The sequence below is a fragment of the Sinohyriopsis cumingii genome, chromosome 16 (assembly GCF_028554795.1).
Source record: "Sinohyriopsis cumingii isolate HCF-2022 chromosome 16, ASM2855479v2, whole genome shotgun sequence".
Classification (NCBI taxonomy): domain Eukaryota; kingdom Metazoa; phylum Mollusca; class Bivalvia; order Unionida; family Unionidae; genus Sinohyriopsis; species Sinohyriopsis cumingii.
In genome coordinates, this window is record NC_142976.1 from 68619814 (window position 1) to 68646518 (window position 26705).

The following is a 26705-nucleotide window of genomic DNA, read 5'->3' on the forward strand; positions in this document are numbered from 1 at the left end:
TAACATTTATTTTCATACCATTCCAGTGGCCTAGTGGTTAGAGCATCTGCCTCAGTAGTGGATGGTCATGGGTTTGAACCCTGGCCAAGTCATACCAAAGACTTACAAAAATGGTACTGACAGCTACCTCACTAGATGCTCAGCATTATGAGGTTAGTGTTAGGCCTGGTCAGTCTGGTGTCAGGATAATGTGACTGGGTGGGACATCATCCTACATGTCTGTGGCATGATGCCCCAGTGCTAGATGTCACTACAAAATGGCACACTGCAGACATTGTAGCGATATGACTGAAAACTTGTTAAAGCTATGCTAAAAATCAAAATCTCTCTCAAACACACACACACTCACACATAAGTTGGATCCCCAGTGTTAGACATCACTATAAACTGCCTCACTGCAGACATTGAAGCGATATGACTTAAAAATTGTTAAAGCTACATTTAAAATCCTAATCACACACACACACATTTATTTTCAAAATTTCCAACATGTAAAAGATTGTTCCAACTGGTTTCAACAGCCATCATGTGTACACGAAAACGTGTATTAAATCACTGCTTTTTGTCCTGTTGATTAGTCTGGTTCTTGGAGTGGTTTTAAATAGTATACTAGTAAGTCGGGAGTCAAAGTAGCCAGAAATTAGACTATCTGTTGATATACCACTGAGAAAGATTTTTTCTTCAAAAACTACCAACATTTATTTTCGTGAGACAAATTGCCTATGTCGAAACTCAATTTTTGTATTGTTCAATTAGCACAATATTGATGTCATGATTTCATTGAAAGTAACAGTGAAACTTCTTATCATCCTTACGGATATCTCTAAGTGCTACTTCAGAAATTCACTTGCCCACAATGGTATGTATCTGTGAAATCATGCTCGTTATTTTGTGAAGTATTCGTTTTGCTTGGTTGCCTTGCTATCTTTGATCACAGTTATGAAAGAGTCAGTTAACTTAAGGTAATTTACACTACATAATAAAATTTATAAGTGTTCAATTGAACAATTGATCCGACATACGAACAGGGCCCAATAGATTTTAAGTATATAGGATCTGCGTGCCTCGTAACATTATTTGGTATAGTCCATGTCCTTTTTATATTCAAAAGACATAATTAACGTGACAGGGCCTAATACAAAGGAGGCCAGCTGTTAATTCATTGCAACAATACAAAAATACTTCCACAAGTAAGTTATCAACACACAATCAGCTCTTAATTAGATTCTCAGAGAAATGCTTGCAGACCTATCTGTTACAATAGATTGACATTTTATGTTTAAATACACACTGCATTTATGATGATTACGCTTAAGTGAAACTGATAGATAGAATTAAAATACAAATTTCACTTAATAAATATTATTTAATTGGCATCTAAATATTATTGTACTGCCTATACTAGGCATGACATTTTCATTGATCAAAATTTCCTTGATTATCTTTAATTACGGTGTCCCAAAAATGTCATTTGGAAAGAAAATTTAACCAATTATATGACTTTGTGTTAAAAGGTGATAATTTCAAAATGTTATTTAAATTTTCTAGGTCATATCTACCGTTTTCGACCATAAAACGAGCAATATATCAATGTTTCAGTTACCAATTTTGATCGCAATTTTCAAGAAATATAAGTGGGTTCACGAGTTATCAGGGTGCGAGTTATCGAGGGAGTTGTGTCCAAGTTTAGACCTGCATCAGAGCCATTTGACCATTTTTTTTCTTCTAAATATAAGTTAAACGGAAAATCTGTCAAAATGAAAAAAAAATATTTAAATTTAAAATTTCACATAATGCTAGACTGGTTTTACTTGATAATATGAAAACATAACATCAAAGGTGTTTCTCAATCCAAATTTGTTTTTCACAAATTAACCTCTTTTTAGTGTTATTACATGTGATTTTGTGATATTTTCTTTCAATAGTTAATTTACAATTTAAAATGTCAAAGTGTAATATTAAACATTAGCTTGAACATGTGTGAATTGTCCTGATCGACTGTTTACCGGTTAAAGGTATGGTGAGTGACATTAAAGCAAGAATGTCGACATTTAAGCCAGTGCCTGCTTATGAATAATGAATGTAAATTCGTGACACAAAGTGAAGACAAAAATTAACTTTGTATTCTTCATTGAAATCACTTTGTTCATGATATAAATGGTCACCAATGAGTGCAACAGCCAATAGTGTACAAAATTATGTGCCTTAACTCATTTGGCCCTGATCCCATCTGTAGATGTGATCCGGTTTCTGCATTCATTGGCGAATTCCACCTGTAGTCATGGATTGTTTACTGCATCCAATGGCTGATCCAGTCTCCAGGCGTGATGAATGTGTGTTAGATACAATGTCTCTTATTAGTTACAAATGTTTTTTTTCCAAGAAGTAAATAACTATTAAACCAATCAGAAATGATTTTACTTTCATTTGTGAAAATCTGAATTGTTTAGAAACCAAGGGTTACTGTTTGACAGCAGTTTCACTACACGTTTTCTGTTCATGAAAAATCGTAAATGATGGTGGACATAGGAGTTTCTCAAGTTTGATCTCAAAAATATTTTGCGAGATTTAGATTCGGACATAGAAGTTTCTGAGACTAAATCATCAGAAGCCCATCCTCATGATGCTGACAGTGATGATGATAGAGATCTTGCAGATTAACGTTGCACATAAGTTATTTTAATAGTATATAAATAAGTTGTGAAAGACTTGGACAAATGGGAAAAAAAATACATCACTTCGTAGACAAATTCATTTGGAATAAATGTTGAAAATTTCTTGGATTTTAATTAGATATAAGAAGAGAAATTAAGGTAAGAGTGAACGCATGTGCACAATGTTTTCAAATTTTTTCAAACAGGTAAATACTTTGGGGCACAAGCAGCTAGACACAGCTTAGTGCTTCTGGGGCATAGCAGCTGAGATACTGATAACAGTGCTGGGGCTGAATGAGTTTAAAAAAATGCAGTGCTCATAAACGATGTGATTTTCAAAGTTTAAGGGTAAAAGTAGAGGTTTGTGTATATTTTTTATTTTAATATATGATGCCACTTTATTCTAAGTAATCCATATTTCTCTTATGTATCCCTAGGTAGGTCACTCATAAATATAACAAGAAATGTTACCACTATAGTGTTTGTACCAGTAAAGGTATGAAATTGGTATCTGCCATGATCAGTTGACGTTGTTGGGGTTTCTCACATCTGTTTGTTTAATGTATCAACTCATGGAAAAAATACAACAGAATTACTGAGGGTGCCATAAAACTCACTATGGCTGCAATAAAATCTGTTACAGTATATTTCGTGGATTTCCATTAGACTGGAGCGTGTGTGTTTGTGTTTTATAGATTTTCTTTTAAAATTCAGTCATATCACTACTATGTCTGTAGTGTGGCAGTTCATAGCCATGTCTAACATTTGGACATCATGCTGCACACATGTAGCATCACAGTGCTCGAAACATCTGATAGCCAGATGCCCAGGGCCCCTCTAATTTTAGATCGGGCTCATCCTGTACTCTAAGTGAGGTGTCCATCAGGTTTGTCTAAAATTTTAATTTGCCTGAGGAAATTTTGATTGTGCTGATGATACGTGTCAATGAATTTTCAAGATGTTGACATACCTGCCATAACATTGTGCAATCTAAATAACAGGGGCTCGCATCATTGCTTACAATCAGACTGTCAGTCATATATTAGCATAATACTTATACTACATTCATTACTGATAGTTAAATTCTAAGCAATGATACAAGTCCCTGTGATCAAAATCAGATCACCACTGTCCTATATAAAAACTGAGATCTGATTTTAATCAGATTGAAGCATGGCATGTTATGCTAAAATTATGATTTTGTACTCCCAAAACCTCTGACATGATCATGTTTTAAGAAGACACAAGGTTTAGTAATTTTAAAACAAAAACAACAATAAGCCCACCATGTTTAGTGTATGCCCATTACATGTAGCATGTATAAATGGCAAACAGTCATAACTGGAGCTGATGTGCACCTATCCGTTGGGCAGTTTAAATAGTTGCAATTAAAGGGAAAGAGGTCATGTAAACACCACCATTTCATATATTACTTAAATGGCTAACAATAGCTAATGAACTGTGTTTGAAGGTTTAAGTGGGTGAGCCAATTATGCTAATTTGAATAGGTAGGTTCAGGAAGTGGAATAACCCATTTTATGTCAATCACATCTTCACTAGCCAAGGTTCCAATAACCCTATCTACACCTTGGTGGATCAAACAGCTATATTGGTGCTTTGTTCTAGTGACATCTTTTGGATTTCACATGTTGCCTCCTTTAGTATATAATACCAACTAACCAATAGCATGGTGCATTGTACATCTGCAGAAAATGGTGGTTGCAATTTACCAAAAAAGGATACTCTGTAAGTTTAACATTGAAAGTATGACTATGTACCAGAGAGAAGCCATTACAGGTGTATTTAAGTGAAAGGTATTTGTGCAAACATGGACACTGTAAAATTGCTTATTTATCAGTCCATTCAAGTTGTGTGCTCTCGTCTCGATCAAGTAGGACCAGTGTTCAATTTAAACAACTTAATTTTGATTGGATGCTGTAGCTTGCTGCCACATCCAATGAATTTCACAGACCCAAAGCTCAGAAATATCTACTCAGTATGCCAAAGTGTAGATAGGGTTATTGGAACCTTGGCTAGCAAAGATGGGTCAATGTTGTTGTTGTTCTAGGGTTTAACGCCATTTTTCAGCACAAGATAGGCTATACATGGCGGCCAGTATAACTGGTGGAGGAAGAACCCTGGAAAACCCAGGGAAGAACCACCGAACCACGAGAAGCTACTGGCAGGCTTTCCCACGTACCCATGCTAGCCGAGCCTTGGACTCGAACCCACGCAGACAGAGGTGAGATGGCAGTGATCCGGAACGGTGAGCGCTTTAGACCACCCGGGGCCCCCGATGGGTCAATGAAAGAGATGCTAGATGTGTATACAAGACCCAAAGCTATTACATATTATGGCCTTGTATTAAAATGTTTAAGCCATATATATTAAATTTTTTATACAAGCTTGTTAACAGCTGTAATGTTGAGCTGTGGACTTCCACTGCCCATGGTGGATGCTTAGACCCCTGCCCCTGCCCCTCTGTTGACATCCATTGAGTTGAGATAACAATCCATACACAACTATTTGTGTACTGTAATAGTTTCAAAAGAACATCCAACATTTTTGGGATTCCAGTCTAAATGCTGAAGAAAATTAAGTATTATGCATTTAATATAATTAATTTACTTACATATCTCATGAAACTCTCAAATTAGCATTTCATACAAATTACTGAAAACCACATTGTCTAATTGATCAATCCATCATTGATCATCACTTTATAGGTCCCACCTAGAGGTCATGGTTATTTACTCTGGATAGTGTTGGAAGTACATTCACTACATTATTGCTCTTTAGATTATATTTAAATTTTACAGGTTTTATTTGTTTTCCTGTGGCCAAGACTCGAGGAAAGATTCTGAAAATATTTAGAAAAATTGGGTACAGCATATCCTCCCTAAGCCCATTATAATATTGCTGTTTCTGTGAAAAGGTGAGTCTGATCATGAATTCCATTGTAAATAAGTTTATATGCATCTCATATTTCATTTTAAGATGGTCCAACAATACTCTCACATGGACAGCATTATAATGATTGAATACTGTATTTTACAAATTTATCTCATCACTGTTTTTTCTCTCACATGGCTCTAAACTGTCTAGGCTTAATATGTGGTTGGTGATGATGCTATAAATAAATAATTTGTTCATTATATATATTTTTCTTTTATTTTTGCTTAATTTTGGATACATGTCTTAAAAATGTTGGAAAAAGGGTATTTGGGCAATTTAGATCACCTCAGTGCTTTGTATCTCTTCCACTGCTTGCACCAACATGAAGAAAGCCAGATTCATTGCACAAATAACACATGACAACGTGACAGCTACATGACCCAATGAAAAACCTCACTGGCATGTGCCCTATGCTCGACCATTCAGGACACCTGTTTCTGGTCATTGTTCTCTGAATAAATATGTTGAAAATTAAGTGTGCTTTCATTAATTTTGTTAGAGACATTTTAAATGACCTTCTTTTATTATTATCTTTTTTTTTGTTGGTACAACAACATAGGCAATAGTAGTCTGTTGATATCACATGACTATTTAACTTCTGATGTCATGGGCATGTATAATGCAAAAATTATGTAGTCACATGTCAAGCAACGCAAAATTATTAGTACAGGATATAATTCATCAATGCTCTAGTTTGATCTCAACTATAAGTGGATTAAAGTCATAATAAATATTACACTCACAATTTCTGAGAAAAGAAATCATCTTCCAGATAATTACAAGCAGGTATGGCTTAATGTAAGGTCTTTTAAGTTTCCTAGGCTGGCTATTAAGCAGCTACCCTATGCTGCCACTGCATGGTGGCAGTGAATCCCACATATCTGACAGACAATTGGCTTTGATACCATACCGCAACATAAATGTCAAAATATCAAAAACGTACTAGGAACGGTCAGAGCAAAATCGGGCTAGCCTGATCACTATGTTCACGAGCTTTAACACTGGTTTGTGAGAACTTGAATGCATTACCTGCCTAATGATCTTGCAATGAATATTAATAAATAAACAGCGAAATAATTTGAATAATCCACGTTTAATAGCGGGTGTAATCAAGTCCACGACCTGTATAACTTGTACTATTTTTAGTGTCAGCCAATTATGTATTGTTAATTATCATCAAATATGACGTAATCGAGGCACTACGAGCAGGTGGTATTCGCTATAATTTAATCTTTGCTCTGTGCTCATCTAAAGTCACATGTTCAAAATAAACAATAAAATGACGTGTTTTGACGGACCTTAACGTGCACAAAATGAACATTCAGTGCGACAGAACTACCAAAGTTAAGATGGACTGCTGCAACTCAAAAATTCGTTAAAAATACATAAAATAAGCATTATATATTAAAATATCATACATTATATATATGGAGAGAAAAAAATTGAGACAACGGCACGCAAAAATGTAGATCATATTGTGCCTTACCAAGTTGCCCTTCTGAATCCGACTCCATTTTGGTACAGTTTGTCACCCATTGTCGTAAACTGATGCGATAACGTTCATTTATAAGGAGATCTTAAATTGAGAAATAAAATGTAAATTAAACCGTAACAGAAGCAAATTAATATCATAGAACTGAAAATATCAAGCTATTTAGTTACTGCAGTTATTGCTCATCTATACGACATCCTGAATAGAACATTCCAAGACTTTTTTACGATAAATTTATCTCGGTAACCACTAAAACTTTGCCGACGCATATATTTCTGTCATTGATTTCATAATTGAGTAGGAAGAGACGAAAGTTAGTTAAGTAACAACGATAATTTGAATTGATGACAGTTCCAAAGAAAATATGCCAACCGAAACCGCTGATGGAATCGCTCTAGAAGATTCTGAAGAAATAACGCCCGAAAAAGAAATCAGTGCAACATGGGAACACGAAGATCTCGCGACGGTGTTTAAAGCTTTTGTGCATATTTTGGCTTTGAAATGCTTAACGTAAACCCCTATACCAAAGGCTGATATTGTTTCGACATTTATCCCGTCCACTCTCCCAAAAGTACTTGCTGTACTTAAATTGTCTCTCATGGCACAATGTAGTTATTTAGGCAGTAAGACATAACTCCAAACATTAATAACGTTTTATGTTTTATATTGTAGGATTAGGGCTAGTCATACAGTGTACGACATCGACACTGATATTTATGTTTTAGGGTTTGAGATCTTACTGCCTAAATAATGGCACCGTGTAGTGTGTTCTGGTGTAGACTAAGATTGGAACAAGAAGTCAAATTGTCAGGATTATCTCACACTTGGTAGCCCAATATCAGTGCTTTTCTACAGATCAAAGTCCTAACGTTTTAGTCAGAATTTAATTACTACGATGTCTTTTTTCTGATATTTTCAAATTATCACACAAGCAAATGGACGTATTTTCAAGTTCATTTGGTATACATTTCAGTTGGCTGGAATGCTATGGAAGCTGGGAATGCCAAAATCAGATTAAGTTGAAGTATGTTTCTTTAACAAAAGGAATACAAATATAATTGAAGAAAGTCTTTAGATAACTTTATTTCCTTTAACATACCTATCCTTTTAACTGATTTTCGCATTCCCAGCTTCCATTGCACTGCAATGAAACTGTTCTTTGTTATTATCCATGCTGTGGGATGGAGATCCGACTACTCTTCTCCAGCTTTCATCTAAGAGATCTGTCATCCTAAAAGGCTTAACTCAATATTGTGGGACGTTTAAGCGGTGCTCTACAGTTTTCTATATGTTTAGATTTATAAAGAAAAAAAGTTTCTCAGGTTTTCCAGATTGGTTATACTGGTTATTTAAAAAAGACATATATCATAGGTATTGTGAAAAGAACATTTAATTCCCTTTATTTTGATGTATGATTGGCATAATTTGGGTTACAGAGTATGCAGCTTGGTCTTAGTTAAGATGCACACCTGTCAAAAAAATGATAGTTCTGCTTGGTTATTTTCACTTCCTGGACATTAGAGGTAAATTGTAGAAAAAAGAGCTATTTTACTTTTATATATTTTGTAATTTATTCTATGCACTTTCAGAATCTGATACAAACTAGTCTGGCACAATTCATTTTCCCTTTTTGAATAACTGTGAAAGATAGTTTACTTTAGACTAAATTCTGTAGTGTAAGCCTTAATCTAATTAGCTTTGAAACATCACTTGACAGTAAAAGTAATCAGACATTCCACACTGCACTAGAACTGATACACACCAACAGCTGGTTTATGTTATACATTCACTAGGGTTTAAGTTCCATGGGAAATAGACACTCAGGGCAGACTTTACTCCCCTTCCAAGCTGTATTGATGTCTTGTATATAATAAATACTATAGAACGCCTTCTGCAGTTATTCTTCAATAACAAATAACATTACATGGTGGCAGCGGTAAAAATACAGGATCGAAATTATCAGAGTTGAAAATGGCTTCATTTCAATTTACAAATCCGGACAAATTTGACTTTTCGAGACCTGAAACTTGGGAAAAGTGGTTTCAGCGCTTTGAACGCTTTCGGCAAGCGTCTGGACTTAGTGAAAAAGAGGAAGAAATTCAAGTGAATACCTTGATTTATTCCATGGGAAGTGAGGCTGATGACATTTTGTCTTCGTTCAACCTGACAGAGGAAAATCAAAAGAAGTGGAAGCCTGTGACAGATAGATTCATGCTATATTTCATTCCAAAGAGGAATGTAATTTTTGAAAGGGCAAAATTTAATCAAAGAAAACAGGAAGAGGGAGAAACAGTGGACAGTTTTGTTACAGCTATCTATGTGTTAGCAGATAATTGTAATTTCGGGCCACTACATGATGAAATGATCAGAGATCGACTTGTAGTTGGACTGCGAGATTCAAAGCTGTCAGAAAAATTGCAGTTAGATGCAAATCTAACTCTAGAGTCAGCCGTTAGTCAAGCTCGACAAAATGAAGCTGTGAAAAAGCAACAAACAACGATACGAGCAAGTGGAGAACGAATGTCTGAAATGGATGCAGTAAAATCGTCTTCACTGAAATATGGGAAACAGAAACATAAAATCCCAAATGTTCAGCAAAATAATGTCAGCAGAAAAGGATGCATGAGATGTGGAAAGAAAATTAATCATTCTCGAGATCAATGTCCAGCAAAAGAAGCAGAATGCTACAAGTGTAAGAAAAGAGGACACTATGCAAAATGCTGTTTGTCAAAGTCAACAGTTCGCACAATAGAATCTGGAGAGGAATCTGGATTTCTAGGGACTATTAGCACAAAGAAGGGTCAGCCGTGGATAACGCGTGTGAGATTAAACAACACTTCACTTGTATTCAAGATTGATACTGGAGCTGATATGACTGTAATTCCTGAGAGAGATTTAAGAAAAATTGGAGACCAAAAACTATCAAAGTCTGATCGAAAACTGTATGGACCTGGAAACTTTGAACTTAAAGTGCTTGGAAAATTCACATGTGGACTTGAATCAAACGATGCATTCAGTGTACAAGACATATTTGTTGTAAAGGGACTGAATCAGGCACTCTTGGGCAGGCCCGCGATTCAGGCTCTCAAGATAATTGAACAGGTAAATATATCCTCAGTAAATGCCTCAGATAAAAACTCACAAAATGCAAGCAAAATTCACGATAAATCCATACATTTAGATAGGGATTATCGCGAGAAATTTCCAAATTTGTTTAAAGGTCTAGGGAAAACAAAATGGTTCTATAACATAACTCTGGACAAAAATGCCAAACCTTATGCCTTATCTACCCCAAGAAAGGTTCCTATCCCTTTATTGAATAAAGTTCAAGAGGAGTTGGATAGAATGGAAAAAATAGGTGTTATTTCAAAAGTAGATGAGCCCACCGAGTGGTGCGCGGCAATGGTTGTTGTTCCGAAACCAAACGGTACGGTACGAATTTGCGTGGATCTAACAAAACTGAATGAATCGGTTAAAAGAGAAAACCACCCACTACCATCAGTTGAAGAATCCCTTGCAAAACTAGCAGGTGCAAAGTTTTTCACCAAACTTGATGCAAACTCAGGCTTTTGGCAGATAAACCTGTCAGAAGATTCACGCCGCCTTACAACTTTCATTACTCCCTTTGGAAGGTTTTATTTTAATCGCCTTCCATTCGGAATCAGTTCTGCGCCTGAATTTTTTCAGAAAAGGATGTCAGAAACGCTGGAGCGACTTGACGGAACACTCTGTCACATGGACGATGTTCTTGTCTTTGGGGAAACGCAGAAACAGCATGACGAAAGACTAGAAATGGTAATGAAATCAATTCAAAAGGCCGGCGTCACTTTGAACGCTGAAAAGTGTGAATTTTCGAGACCATCAATAAGGTTTCTTGGGCATGTTGTTGGCGAAAATGGTTGCCGACCTGATCCAGAAAAAGCCAAAGCTATAACGGAAATGGAAACACCGAAATGCGTAACAGATATACGACGATTTCTCGGTATGGCAAATCAGCTTGGCAAATTTTGTCCAAATTTGGCAGAAAAATCAAAACCATTACGTGAGCTTTTGAAAGGTAAAAACTCGTGGACTTGGGGTCCAGATCAAGAACAAGCTTTTAGAGATATCAAGCAAGAAATGATATCTTCACCAACTTTAGCACACTATGATCCAAATAGAGAAATAGTTGTATCTGCAGATGCATCTTCATTTGGACTAGGTGCTGTGCTACAGCAGAAGCACGGAAGCACTCTGAGACCGGTGGCGTTCGCATCACGAGGTATGTCAGAAACTGAGCAACGCTATGCTCAAATAGAAAAAGAGGCCCTTGCAATCACTTGGGCTTGTGAACGCTTCAGTAGCTATTTAATTGGGTCACAATTCAAACTTGAAACTGACCATAAGCCATTAGTACCACTAATGAGCACAAAAATCTTGGGAGATTTACCCCCTAGAATTCAACGCTTTAGAATGCGTTTGATGAGATTCAACTTTTGTATAGTTCATGTTGCTGGCAAAAGTCTATTAACTGCTGATGCTCTATCCAGAGCACCTTTAAGTTATCACTCTGAGAGTGACAGAGAATTTCAGGCTGAAACTAACGCCTATGTTGATTTCGTAGTTAGCAATTTGCCTGCATCAAATACCCGACTTGAACAAATAAAGTCTGAATATCGAAATGATTCGATTTGCAAACAACTTGTACAATTCTGTGAAACGGGGTGGCCAGAGAAATCCGCTATTGACGGAAAACTTCAATCGTACTGGGCAGATAGAGGTGAATTTACAGTTCAAAATGGTCTTTTAATGAAAGGTACACGCCTTGTCGTACCAGAATCACTTCAAAGAGAAATCCTAGAGAGAATTCACGATGGTCACCAAGGCATAGTTAAATGCCGAGAACGCGCCAAAACGTCAGTTTGGTGGAAAGGACTAAGTACTCAGCTAGAGCACTTGGTAAAGTCTTGCCAAAATTGTATCGAAAACTCACGAGATCAAGCTGAACCAATGATACCAAATGAATTTCCAAGTCGACCTTGGCAAAGAGTCGCTTCAGACTTGTTTGAACTGAATGGTCAAACATATCTCTTGGTGATTGATTATTTCTCACGATACATCGAAATAGCAAAATTGCAAGGCACAGGTTCGAAAGCAATTGTCAGTCATCTCAAATCAATCTTTGCGCGACACGGTATACCAGAAGTTTTAGTTTCAGATAATGGTCCGCAATACACATCCGCTATACTCAAAGATTTTGCAAAAAGTTATGGATTCAGGCATATTACAAGCAGTCCAAAATATCCACAGAGCAATGGTCTCGCCGAAAGGGCTGTTCAGACAATTAAAAGAATGCTTAAAAAAGCAAACGATCCTTACATAGCTCTTTTGACATATCGCGCAACACCATTACCAAATGGATACAGCCCTGCTGAATTACTGATGGGAAGAAAATTACAAACTACTTTGCCAATGGCACCAAACAACTTAGAGCCGAAATGGCCAGATTTAATGAAACTGAAGAAATCGGAAAACTATCAAAAGCAAACTCAAAAGAGAAATTATGATCGTCGACATCGCGTCCTAAATATGAAAAAACTTCAGGTAGGGAATAAAGTATGGATTAAAGATCATTTTTCTTCAGGGATAATTAAATCTGAGGCATATACACCTCGTTCATACATGGTAGTAACTGACGAGGAAGAGATACGGCGTAATAGGAGAAATTTAGTTCCCATGCCTACCACATTATCGGAGCCTCTAAAAGTGACTGCTTCAGACCCTGATACTTTGACTGACTCAGATGAAAGCAAAGCAGTGCCAACCAGTCAAAACGGATATTTCACACGTTCGGGAAGATTGTCGAAACCACCTGAGAGACTGAACTTGTAAAATAAATTAAGCTGATGTAGCTTGTTTAGAAATGCGGTCATCAGATCACGTTTCGTTTTAATGTAAACTTCTCAGGAAGGGAGATGTAGTGTAAGCCTTAATCTAATTAGCTTTGAAACATCACTTGACAGTAAAAGTAATCAGACATTCCACACTGCACTAGAACTGATACACACCAACAGCTGGTTTATGTTATACATTCACTAGGGTTTAAGTTCCATGGGAAATAGACACTCAGGGCAGACTTTACTCCCCTTCCAAGCTGTATTGATGTCTTGTATATAATAAATACTATAGAACGCCTTCTGCAGTTATTCTTCAATAACAAATAACATTACAAATTCAGGCGGAATTTTCTGCACAAGTGAACAGCATTTTTGGTTAGTTGTGTGCTTAAATCATGTACAGTTTCCACAATTACAATATCCAATGAAATTTCAGCCACAGTACATGAGAGTAACATAGAGGTGTGCCAACCTTGTCTTTGTTGTACATGTTGCAAATGCAAGCATCTTCACCATACACCTGTTGCTGTCTCAGAATTTCGTACTGCTCTAGTGGTTAGAGCATCCGCCTTGGATGCGAAAGGTCATGGGTTCGACGTTTGTAATATTTTTAGAGCACTCCAATAGCCTTGGCACAACAAGTACCTTTCCGTGTTGTCTGACAGCTTCATAAGGATGGGACTTTACGACTTCTGCTGGATTTACGAGAAGAAACATTTTTCCTTTTCGTAGCCACTCAACATCTGGAGTATATTCTCAAGTCAGGTTATCTAGAAGCAGTCTCACATACCTTTTGGGATGGGAGATGATTTATCTGGGGTATGGAGATTATCTCTCTCCACCTCTTGCCTATTCTTCTAAAGTATTATGATTGGGTAACATATTTGAAGCAGAATCCATAAAAAAAATGCAAAATGGTTATTTAATAATACATATACTGATGCAATCATAATACACGTACACCCTCACTTCCTTCCTGCACTTGTTTCCATATAGAGAGTGTGCCTTCCACTCCAGTAGTAAGTGAAGAATACATAGGATTTGGCCCCAATCCCTGTATCAAGGGGAGATCACTCTAACTGCCCCATAGACGGGCAGATAACATTTGGCTTTTTAGGTAAAATCTTTTAGCCTGGGAGAGCTGGATTTGCGAGGTGGTAATAGTTCTCAGAATGTTTTATTAAAGGTAAGTATTATTGAAGAAACATATTTTGTTAGAAAAAAATTGGTTTCTCTTATAATTTTATATACATGTATTTCCTTTAATTTGATTTTGGTTTCAATATTTTTTCTTCTTTCTTTCTTTTTCTCTCAATTTTCCCTGGATTTGTCTTTTTGCTCCATGTTTCCTTTGTGTTTTCTTGTAATCCGTGAGACCATTTCATCCTATATATTTACTTGCATTGTTTATAGAGCACCTGATGAGAAATATTAATTAGTCCTGTGTTTAAGAGTATATTTCTGCCCCCATGATGTTTTGGGTCACAAGTTTTTAACATATTAGTATGAAAGATTTGAATTTCAAAGTCTTCCACTCTAATTTTATAGAATGCCTACAAAGACTATGAGGACACTTGCTATACATTCCAATTGTTTTGTGTTTGATTTTCAAAATAGGAATGTTACAGATCTTTTCTATAAAATCCTTATATTTTTACCTGTATATTTTTTAGACGAAATTGCCTAAGAATATCCCTATAATTTTTTTAAAAAATATGCCTGGCAGGCCTGTACCTTGATGCTGTCTTCTACTCTATTTAGGTGCGGATCAAAGTGATAAGGGGGCATGGTGATGCTGTGAACAGCTGTCAGTATTTGAGAGATGATGAAAGGATCTTGACAGCATCAAGTGACAGAAGCATTAAGTTATGGACGACAGATACAGGAAGATTAGCACATAGCTTTGAGAATGCCCATTCTCATATTATCACAGAGGCAAGAGCTACACAAGATGGCAAGAGGTATGATCAGTCAGATATGTATATTTTCTTGTTTTAATAATTACGTTAAGTTGGCTGTTACAATGTCTTGAATAATTTCCCTGTTACATGTATTTCTGTTTGTAATTCTTTAGTGATTATGTGATTGAGGAAATGGAGGCAACTCAAACTATTTTAATCCTTTGTAACAATTGATAATGTTTAGGGTTGACACCTTGGATATATGTTGGGATGCCATTATTTCTCCTGCTAAATTCAGTTTTTCTGATTAATTCTCATTTTGAAGGTTGAAAGTACAATAATAAAACAGTTTTGAAGGTGTGCAGTATCGTAAAATACTGAGCGATTCTGACAACGTAAAGTTAACGGAGAAAAAATGAGCATATAATAAGATGAGATAATCAACCTTTAAAACTTAAAGAACACATTTTTATATTCTCAGTAGATAAAAACTTGATGGCTGTTTTCAGGTTCCTGAGTGGAAGCTGGGACAAATCCGTGAAGGCATGGGATACAGAGGCAGGAAAAATTCTGGTGAGGCAAAACTAGCATGCAGATATCAATTATTTTCAGTTATCACAGAGTCTGTACACTTTACATATAGTGTATGTAGTTTAATATTTTTGATATTACAACATGTTAACATATCACTTTATGTGATTTTGATTGGTCCACGTAAGCCTATGAAATTATTATGCAGTATTCTTTTTACTGAATGGCTGTGATCATAGGAAAATTTTCCTGACCCCACTTTTGGGGAAATTTCACTATCAACATTTTGTTGGCCATTTTTCAAATTGACTGTCCAAAGGTAATTGGGGGAAAAATGGCCACCTCTATCTGAAGATGGCCAGTTTACCCAACAGCGGCCGCTTATGCCATACGTATCATATCATGCACTGAAAAATGGCATACAACCCCAAAACAAGAACAGCAACAACAAACAGAACAAATGATATTGGTCAGTTGATAATCGGCCTGGGGGAGGTGTGAATGGTATATTTGTAACAAGGAATTTATGTAGTAAAATAGTTCAAAGGAGCTAATGTTTCTTTTATGATGTAGTTCCAACTCCAAATAAAATTTGTCTTTATCTACTGTAGTCTACTGTTCCAAATGAAATGATGCAAATGTCAGATCACAGATGCATTACAGTAAATCTGGAATTTCTGTATCCAGTAATCATCCTTTCAGATGAATATCCCAACAACGGGAATGTTTAGTTGTGAAACAAGGATACTTTAGTATTAACTTGGATTGTCTTCCATAACCCATATCAAACTATCTGGCATCACATGCATTTGACATTCTGTGTTGAAAAATGATTTTGTCTGTGTAAAATGTTCTATTTATTCAGAAGGACACTTGCTCTTTAATTCATAATTTGTAAAATAAACTACTTTTAAACGATAATGGTTATAGAACTATTTTTTACATGCAGCAATGAAAGGTGCAACAACAAAGTCAAAATTAACAAAATTATTCCTTCTTTCTCTATATTTCTATTGAGATAAAAGCAATAGGATAAACAAAATCTCAAACAAGTAATGATTTAATATTAAATTTGTGAAACTCATTGAATAATGTCCAGCTTTTGCAAGCCTTTGCTCACAAAAGCTGGACATTATTCAAATCGTTTAAAAAATTCAATATTAAATCATTATTCATTTGACATCCTCTGTTTATACAGTAAATGCAATTTATCAGTTTTATCACATTTGTTTCTAATGCAAGCTGTTCCCTGCAGAGATGTTGGCCAGGCCCACATGTTGGATAAAAATATTCATGCTTATTATTTTTATTAACAGGATATCAGTTTCACTGGTTTCAACGTTTATTCAAATCATGCATTTAAAAACCCACTGGAAAAGGATTAACCTATGAGAAAACATAACCTTTCTTCCCAACAGACCTGTCCATGGATTATAAAACCAACATAAATGATAGATTTTGTAAAACCAAATAAATGATATCCACATAAATTAATCTCCAGTGTAGTATTTCCATTTATAGTGTCATATTAAAACAATTTTTGAATTAAATAAGATCTGTCAGTGAAACTAGAAATTTCAGATCTTTTGTAAAATATTTAACCACAAATATTTGCTTTATATTTCAATAGGTCTGCAATGTTTCATGGTTTGTGATTTATCTTAAACACATATTACAACAAATATTTATGACATGTGACTGTGAAATTTCTATAAAGTGGGAGATTAAATCTCATTATATTAGATATTACATGAATTTTGGATGTGAACAATAAAGCTAAAAGAAATCATAATAGGTTTCTACATGATTTAAATAAAGACATGAAATTGTCAACAATAATCATGTACTTAAACAAATTTAAGGAATTGGAAAGGTGTCAAAACCTTTTTAGTGTGGAATTTACAACAATAAAACCTCCATTCTTAGCTTGTGGGTTTTAGCTCTATTTGTCATAGAACAGAAGAGCTTTATATATTGGACTGTTGTCCATTGTCCATCATCTTTCACCTGTCATTTGTCCATTGTCCAACATCTTTTACCTGTCACCCATCATCTGACACCCATCAATCTGTTAGCAGAAATATTTTTAGCACTGCTGCTCCTAAACTACTCAGAAAATTACCATGACACTTTACAAAAAACATTCATCCCACAGTCTTATTGGTCCTAAAATGAAAATGGTGCTGCTCAGACATCCAGTATGGCTACCACAACAGCCAGCTTGAAAATTGTGTTATTGTTATGCATCCAGAATGGATAGTCATATCAATACGGGGTTTTCACTGAGAAACTTTTTATGATGTTTAGCTGGTCCTGAATAAAAATGGTGTCATCTCTGATGTCCAGAAATGCCATGATGGCAGTCATCTTAAAATTCTTATTGCTAGCCCACCTGAATAAAAATTCATCAATGCAGATGACTTACACCATAGATGCATTATTGAGGATATAGCATAAATAAAAACTAATGCAAATGCATGTACATGAGCTGTGCTTGTGACACAGCATATGGCACCATCAATGACATAAAAATGAACAGTTGCACAAATTGAATGTTATTACTTCATTATAAATGGTGTTAAAATGAAACATGTACATTGAATTAATTTAAATTGAGCATCACTTGTATAAAGTTTTCATCAGAAGGTCTGGTTGGTCCTAAAGAAAATGGTGCTGTCCATACATTCAGTATGGCCTCCACAGTAGCCATCTTGAAAACTTTGTTATGGTTATTCCACCTAAATGGATGGTAATATCAAGATGGGTTTTCACTAAAATACTTCTTATGATGTTTATTTGTTCCTAAATGAAAATGGTGCCAGTAAGGTCACCATAGCAGCCATCTTGGAAATCTTATCATTGTTACTTCTCCCAAACGGAAAGTCATATCAGCATAGGAATTTCATCTGAAGGCTTCTAATGGTGTCTTGTTTGTCTTCATTTAGATAAAATGTTGATCTGATATCCAGTATGGTCATCACAGTGACCATCTTAAAAATCTAATCACTACTCCTCCTTGATAGAAAGTCATATCAACAATGGGTTTTCGCCATCTTTGCTAACCATGTTTCTGGTGTGATAACCCTATCTACACCTTGGCGGCTCGAACATATATATTGGTGTTTTGTCCTAGCAATATCTATTGGAGTTTGTGAGTTGCCTCCCTTAGTATGTAATGCCAACTAACGTATAGTGTGGTGCATTGTACATCAGCCAAAAATGACAGAGGCAATTAACCTAAAAAGGATGCTTTTTAAGTTTAACATCGAAAGTATGACTATGTACCAGAGGAAAGCCACTACAGTGCTATTTAAGTGAAAGTTATTTGTGCAAACATGGACTCGCAGTTTAAAATTGCTTATTTATCAGTGCATTCAAGTTATGTGCTCCCCTTGATTTGATCATGAAGGAACAGTATTAAAATGTTAACTTAATATTTATTAGATGTGGTGACTTGCCACCTCATCAATTGAAATTCACAGACACGAAGCACAGAAATTACTGCTCAATACACCAAGGTTTATCACATCAAAACCTTGGCTAGTGAAGATGGGTTTTTGCCGAAAGACTTCTTATGATGTCTTGTTGGTACTAAAATAAAATGGTGCCAATCTGACATCCAGTATGGCCTCCATTGTAGGCATCTTGAAAATCTTATTTCTACTCGTCCTCAATAGAAAGTCATATTCAAATGGAATTTTCACCAGGAGATTTCTTATGATGTCTTGTTGGTACTAAATCAAAATGGTGCCAATCTAACATCCATTATGGCCTCCATTGCAGGCATCTTGAAAATCTTATTTCTGCTCCTCCTCAATTGAAAGTCATATTCAAATAGAGTTTTTCCCAGGAGACTAATTATGATATCTTGTTGGTTCTGGATGAACGAAAATTGTGCAAATCTGAAATCAAATATGGTCACCATGGCAGCTATCTTGGGAATCTTATTGTAGCAACTTCTTCTAAATGGAAAGTCATATCCACATAGGGTTTCACCAGAAGACTCCTTATGGTATGTAATTGATCATGAATGAAAATAATGCCAATCTGATATCTGATATAGCAACCATGGTGACCATCATGGAAAGTTATTTAAACCCATCCAGAATTGATGGTCATGTCATCATAGAGTTTTCACCAAAAGACCTCATGTGACAGCTAGTTAGTCCTAAATGAAGATCGTGTTCCTCAGACCTCCAATATGGCTGTCGCAATGAACATATTGAAAATCTTACATGTAATATGTGTTTAACATAAATCACAAGCCATGAAACATATTTCAGACCTTTAGAAATATAAAGCGTATCTTAGTGGTTTAAAAATTTATAAAAGATCTAAATGTTATCACTAATTCTCCTTAATTGATGGTAATATTTGCATGGTGTTTTTAACAAAATTCTTCTAATGGTGTCAGGTTTGTTTGTCCTTAACGAGAGTATGCCAATCTTACATCCAATATGGCCACCACAGTGGCTAATTTGAAAATCTTATTGCTGAAGAATATCAGAGGTGGTTTCAACACTCAACAGTTAAAGAGAAAAAATGGTGTCATCTTGAATTCCTGGAAATTATTTTGGGGAAAGTAGAGCATCAGTTCCATTGAGGGACTATTGTTTGAATGCTTATTTTAATTTCATGCTTTATTAAATGTTATCTTCTCGCAGTGGACAGGTCATCATGAAGGAGCTGTCATGTGCTGCAAGTTATCACATGATGGGAAGTTAGCTGCCTCAGGGTCAGACCTGGACAATACCCTAATAGTGTGGGAGACTAATACAGGGAAGATAGTACACAAAATACCAGGTAAATGACAGGAAATTTGATGATAGAATGGTATCAAGAAAGTGCATTATTTTAGATACATATATTGTCACCAATTTCCTCTGAAACAAGTCTAGATTATTTGTAGAATTCATCAACACAGTATCATCTACTTCTTTTTATCACAGATATGCATTAAGTATGGCACTTCAGTATTACCAACTAATGTATACAGTGTAACAAATTACATTATAAAATGGACTCCAGTTTTGGATTAAATAAATGCTCATAAAGATTGATTAGCTGTAACAAACAATTTTGATGCACCTGAAATACCTTTTTAAGGCATTAAACTGTAAATGTTGCTCTTTGAAGTTGTTGTGCATCCCTTTACCTCCGTTCTTTTGTTCTGGATTTGCAGTGTACAAAATTGGGTCTTCACACTTTTCTCTAATGAACTCTGTTTTTAAAATTATGGATTTGGACATCCATTTTCTAAATCACCACAGAAACCTTTGTGTATATGCATACATTGTATAACAAGATAGGTTGGGGTCAGATTATGACAAAGTACACCAATGATGGTAAAAAAAATGCAATGTTCATTCATTAATGTTTCAGTGGAAAAGATCATGTTCAATTAACATAATATGCATGAACCTGATAATGTAATGTAAGAAAAGAACTTTAAATAGTACAGAGATTTATGATTCAAAGTGATTTCACACAATGAAATCAAATTATTTGCATAGATGTTGACAATTTTCACACAAATAATGACAAGTGATATGGTTCAGTGAAATATGATATGCTTTACTCAAATAGTTAAATGTTCCATTTCACTCAAATAATTAAATGTATGAAATATGATATGCTTTACTCAAATAGTAAAATGTGTGAGTTTTTCATTCAAATAATAAAATGCAAAATATCTACAGCCCCAATGCTATATTGGGAGGTGAGGAGCCACCACCAGTGGTCCACCCTTCCTAGTCTGCCTACAGATCTATACAGTCTTTCATTCTCTGCAAAGGTTGAGGAGCTGCTACCAATGGTCTGCCCCTCCTAATCTGCCTAAAGATCCATACAGTCTTTTGTTCTCTGCAAACCCATTGGTCCAGAAGCCTTGGTTCCTCACCAATTGACAATCTCAGTCTTCTTCTGGCCAATGTCCTTCCTGACAGCAGCTCACTGGCTATAGCAGAACCCATATTAGCCTATGGCTAAACAACACCTAGAATCCGGTGCATATATGGAGATATAGCATATGACTCTGTAACTCTTCCAGTATAACACTTGGCTACCAGTCAATCATTGGTCAGTCGATCAATCATCAATCACCTGAAAATATATCCAAATCTGTGTACTACAAATGGCATGAGCATGTTTTATAACACATAATGGTGTTATGGACTGTAAACTTGAGTTAATTCTTTTTGTACTCATTATATTATCGGGACAACTATACAAAGCGATAAGCAGGTTCAGAAGTGAAACTGTGTCTGATAAGAATCTTATAGTACTTAATGTCCCTTAATAAATGCATCGTTATTGCAAATATAAATTGTTCGTTTAAATCACATAAAAGTAAATTAGGAAATAGCATGTAACATTGCAATATGAAACAAGTCAGAGTTATCAAAAATAGAAAAATAAACATGGTAGTATAGTAATTATATCCTTCAATATAAATAGGAAGCTAATGTATAATTCACACACCTCTACTGCTGGAGATTGTGAGTCATTGAAGTAGACTGCTCACTGACAAGACTTCTTGTAATGTAACATTAGGCTGTATAGTGAAGTAATTTATGCACTGACTATGTAGCCCTACATTGTCTGTGCGCTTGATGAAAATCAGTTTTCCCAACACAAACACTTTGCTCGTGCACCTTTCAGTGAACTGAACTCACTGTTTCACAACAATATGCGCTATACAGAAATCACCCTCGGGTAACGCTGTACACAAAAAAATGAAATCCGAGTACATGTATTTAATAAAATGATAGATTTATATAATTCCGTGTCAGATTGTGTGGATACACATTTTGGTTGAACAAGACTTGTGTAAAAGACAGATGATTTACAAAACAATTTTGTAAAAGAACCAGGTTAAAAGTTTTTTAGACCACTATGCTATAGTTGGGGTGTGGGAGTCTTTACATTGCATTGATTGTAAAGAATCCTTTCAGTTTTATATCATTTGTCATAGTGCTTACTTGAAATCCTCATGTTGGCCTGAAATTGAAAGGTCTTATTCATCTTGGTTCTTCTGAATATTAAATCCATTTTCAGTTTTACATCTCATTTGACATGGTTCCCACTTAAATTATTCAGGCTGGTCTGAAGTTTAAATAACCGATTCATCTTGATTTTGCTGAGCATTACTTTGCTGGTTAATATTTTAGTCATGTATTTTATGATACTTATTAATATGCACATTCATTTTAACCATCTAATGTCAAATAGTCAGATTTTAAAACTTTGAACACATAAATATTTGTCAGATTTAATTTATGAATATTTTATTCAGTCATGGATCAAGGGGCCTGAGGACTCAAGATCCATCATTTCATTCTTGATTTACTTAATTTCTTATATTGAACTCTTCCTTGGAAATCTTGAAGTCCCACCAACCATGGTTTGTCTAGATCCATGGTAGATGGTCTGTTGTTGAAATGTTGGGGCTCAGATGAGTAATCACTTTATTGGCTACCTTCATTTTTTTTAGTTGGTTGACTGCATATGTTTTAAGTTAGTAAACATTTACTAATATAGCATCACTTACTTGAAAAAAAGTGGGCATAAATAGAATGGATTGTCAAAAGTTAACAATAGATTTTAGATCTTGTAAAACCTCAACATTCCAAATTTTTGGTGCATAATAAATTGTATTTTACTTTTTCAGGTATGCATTCAAGCGCTATAACTAGTTGTATATTTTCTCCAAATGATGATAAAGTCTGCACTACCTCCATGGATAGGACAGCAAAGTTTTTTGACCTTAAATCCTGTGCAACAACAATAAAACTTGGGTAAGTACTGAGCTGATTTAAAATCTAGTTTAAATAGTTGAATACCTCTTTAGTTGACCTTTCTCTTTAAAAGAGTCAGCAAGGTGCTTCCTTCATGTTTAAATAGCATTAACCAAGATTCTTATACTTTGTTGGTTTGAGTCTCGGATTCGACCAATGTGGGTATGTGAGAAAGCTTGCGAGTAGCTTCTCGTGGGTCGGTGGTTCTTTCCGGGATTTTCCCGGGTTCTTCCTCCACCATTAATACTGGCCGCCATGTATAGCCTATTGTGTGCTGAAAAATGGCGTTAGACCCAACAACAACAACAAAAACAACAACATACTTTGTTACAACTCATTGTCCATCAGCTATACACAGTTGAAAGGTGTATTTCTCAGTCAGGCTTTTTTACTGATGATGAAATAATTGATTTAATCTGATTTGATTTAAATTGATACAAAGCCAGTGTTGATTTCATTTAGCATGCAGTTAGTGAAAGTCCAAATGCCATGAGGAAAATGCTGTTTAGATGCTCTTCTTTATTTCCATTTTTTTTTCTTTTAAACCATGAACTATCAGGTGTTTGTGCATATCAGTTGATTCTGTTTCTCCATCTGTCTGTCTGTCCCAATAGAGCTTTCTAGGAGGATTTACAAAAACAAATCAACATATGCAATTGAAATTTATTTAGCAAGCAGTTTTGTATGTATAATTATGTAGATGACCTTATTGGATTTTCAGGCCATTACAAGAAAAATTTCAGTTTTTATTACACATTTTAAAACTTTTTTATGAAGACCTTGTTAGCATGAATAATTACTTGTGGTAGATATTTAAATTTGGTAGTTATGTTTGTATGTATGTTTAAATGACCATAGCAGTATGGCAATTTCACACATTCTGTTATATGTTTGTAGGCTTGGATTACATCAAGGCATACATGTTTTACAAAGTCAGATCTCTCATGTGTTACTTTAGAGCTGAAAAAAAAACTAAGTCTCCAGTTAAATGTAATTTAGTGTTTATCTAAAACCAAAAGCCTAACAATATCCAGGATTCAGAAATTATAAACAAAGTGCTTCTCAAAAAATAGCTGAAGTAATCTTGCTATTGTTTAATGCTTGGAATGATATAAGCAAATAAAACAAAGAATATAAAAAGTACATATTTATCTTGTAGAGGTCACATCAATGTTGTTGCTGACTGTGACTTCAGCCCAGATGAGAGGAAATTTGCAACTGCTTCTTGGGATAAAAACATCCAGGTGTGGGATATAGCTACAGGGACATACAGGTAAAGACATGTTAAACCATACAATAGTTACAAAAATAACAACAACAACTGTTACAAATAATGCTCTGTATTTAACCTAGGTGTTACTCTGGACAGTACTCTCACATTGCACCAACATGTCATGAACATATGCAAGGCTGCTTATCTTGAGCTGAGACGCATCAGCTCAATTTGCAAATATCTTTCAGTTGATGCCACTAAAACACTTGTGTGTTCATTAGTACTTTCAAGACTGGACTATTATAACTCCGTTCTGTCTGGTTTATCTCAATATCTGCTCCAGAAACTTCACAAAGTTCAAAACACAGCTGCTTGGATCATACTTAGAGTACCACGATCAGAGCACACCTCCCCGCTGCTCTGTACCCTACACTGGTTATCCATTCGATCCAGAATCAAACACAATTTTTTTTCTCTGTGCTACGTTTCAAAGTCGGACTCTAGTACAACTTGCCTATCCGACCTCACCCATGTGTTCACACCAGCAAGATACTTACGCTCCTCTTCTGACAATCATATACTCATTATTCCCACTATGAAAACAAAGTCGTATGGACAGCGTTCTTTTGCACACCAGGGCCCAGCAACGTGGAATGAATTGCCCACTGAACTTAGACACAAAGACACAGTGATCAGCCACAAAGACACAGTGATCCCATTAAAGAGTGCGCACAAAACGAACTTATTTTGACTGCAAGAACAAACTTAAAGACCTAATAATGTTTCCAACCTTAAATATTCTCAGCATGTTTTTTTTGTTTTCTAATTTCATGGTGTTTGTTTTTGTAATCATATCATTATATGTTTTTTATCTTATAGATGTTGTCTAATGTTGTAAAGCGCTTAGAACTTCTAAAGATTAGGCGCTATACAAAGTCTTCCTTATTATTATTATTAATATTATTATTTAAAGTGGCATCTAAGACCAGGTTAGCTCTATGTCCTGGACCTGTCTAAATTTTACATGGACCCTTTCTCCCTCAGGGAGTTACTTAGACATAAAACTCATAAGGCATTTAAAAGTTTGCATTATATATTGTGTCAGAAAAATGTTTTTGTAGCACTTTTCCAAATACTAAAATATATTTATGCTGAATATTGATCCCATACATAGATCTGTCTAATATATTTATGCAGAAAGCAAGGGATATTGATTTAAAGTTTTTATTTAAAAAAGCTTGATAGAGAATAGACCAAAACTTGTTACCTGCTAAGTACAAGTTGGATGCCCTACCAACCAAGTTATAAAAAGTTCTTACAAATATGTTAAGCATCCTTTACTTTTGATTTGCTAAATACATACCCAATCTTAAAATATTCTTATGCACTATTACTGCCTCAGAGGTTTTCCATTTTTTATTTTTGACAATGTTTACACTGTGAAAATAGTGCAAAATGTACAATTCTGTTAAAGCTTAGTAGATAAATGTCACTGTACTTCTGTAATACTGGCATGTGGATGAAATTTCCCCACATCCCATTAAATAAGTGATTCTATTCCCACTTTTCAGGTCTAAAGGTCCAACCACACTGCATGGGTCCCATGAGGGTTCAGTGAGCTGTTGCAGATTCAGCAATGATGGTACTTTCACATTTATTTCTGTAACATAACTTAAAATTTGAAATTAAGCCATCCTCGAAAGTACCAGGGAAAGCCAGCCTTATAAACCTCTTTAGCTGCCAATTGCTGGCAGTCGTAAAATGTTGAGAGGTATACTATTTTGGAGAATTTAGTATGCGGTCTAATTTTTGATAATATTTTGTTGATACTAAAGTTGATACTACTTTCCTTCATCAGCAATGTACTAATTTGATCCTAAATCCATCAGTAATTCACACTCAGATGGGGTTTTCAATACTTTTGCCCACATTGGTAACAATGCACAGTACTATTCAGACTTTGGTCTACTCAATTTATGCCAGCCCCCCCCCCAGATGTTAACAAATATGACTCAGTGCCCTCTAAACTATTGAAGCATAAGATCGTCAAAAAATAGGCCACTATTTTGAACAGAACATTGGATTGGATGATTATGACACACAGACAGAAAAAAGTTCAGGTGTCATTATATATATTCATGTTTTCTATGAAAAGACACATACTACTTGGTAACTTGGACTATAATTTTATTGCTCCATATATAACTATTGGACCACTTCATATCCCTAACCTATCCAAATATTGGTAGAGGCTGTGATATTGTAGCTTATGTTTTGTGTTTGCTAA

At 35.3% G+C, this 26705-nt stretch overlaps 2 protein-coding genes across 2 annotated transcripts in view; one reads left to right on the forward strand and one right to left on the reverse strand.

The window, feature by feature from the left end:
- The window catches only part of LOC149780725 (E3 ubiquitin-protein ligase MARCHF6-like), a 101132-nt gene extending 93999 nt beyond the window's left edge, over nucleotides 1–7133 (reverse strand). The window contains exon 1 of the mRNA XM_089937776.1: nucleotides 7096–7133. Coding sequence (XP_089793902.1) covers nucleotides 7096–7123 — 28 coding nt within the window. The 5' untranslated portion in view covers nucleotides 7124–7133. The remainder of the gene's footprint in view (nucleotides 1–7095) is intronic.
- A 210-nt stretch (nucleotides 7134–7343) lies between these two features.
- LOC149780726 (WD repeat-containing protein 88-like) overlaps nucleotides 7344–26705 on the forward strand; it is a 42702-nt gene continuing 23340 nt past the window's right edge. The window contains exons 1-7 of the mRNA XM_089937777.1: nucleotides 7344–7567; nucleotides 14739–14938; nucleotides 15388–15451; nucleotides 20074–20212; nucleotides 23079–23205; nucleotides 24365–24478; nucleotides 25990–26060. Of these exons, the coding sequence (XP_089793903.1) occupies nucleotides 7466–7567; nucleotides 14739–14938; nucleotides 15388–15451; nucleotides 20074–20212; nucleotides 23079–23205; nucleotides 24365–24478; nucleotides 25990–26060 (817 nt within the window). The 5' untranslated portion in view covers nucleotides 7344–7465. The remainder of the gene's footprint in view (nucleotides 7568–14738; nucleotides 14939–15387; nucleotides 15452–20073; nucleotides 20213–23078; nucleotides 23206–24364; nucleotides 24479–25989; nucleotides 26061–26705) is intronic.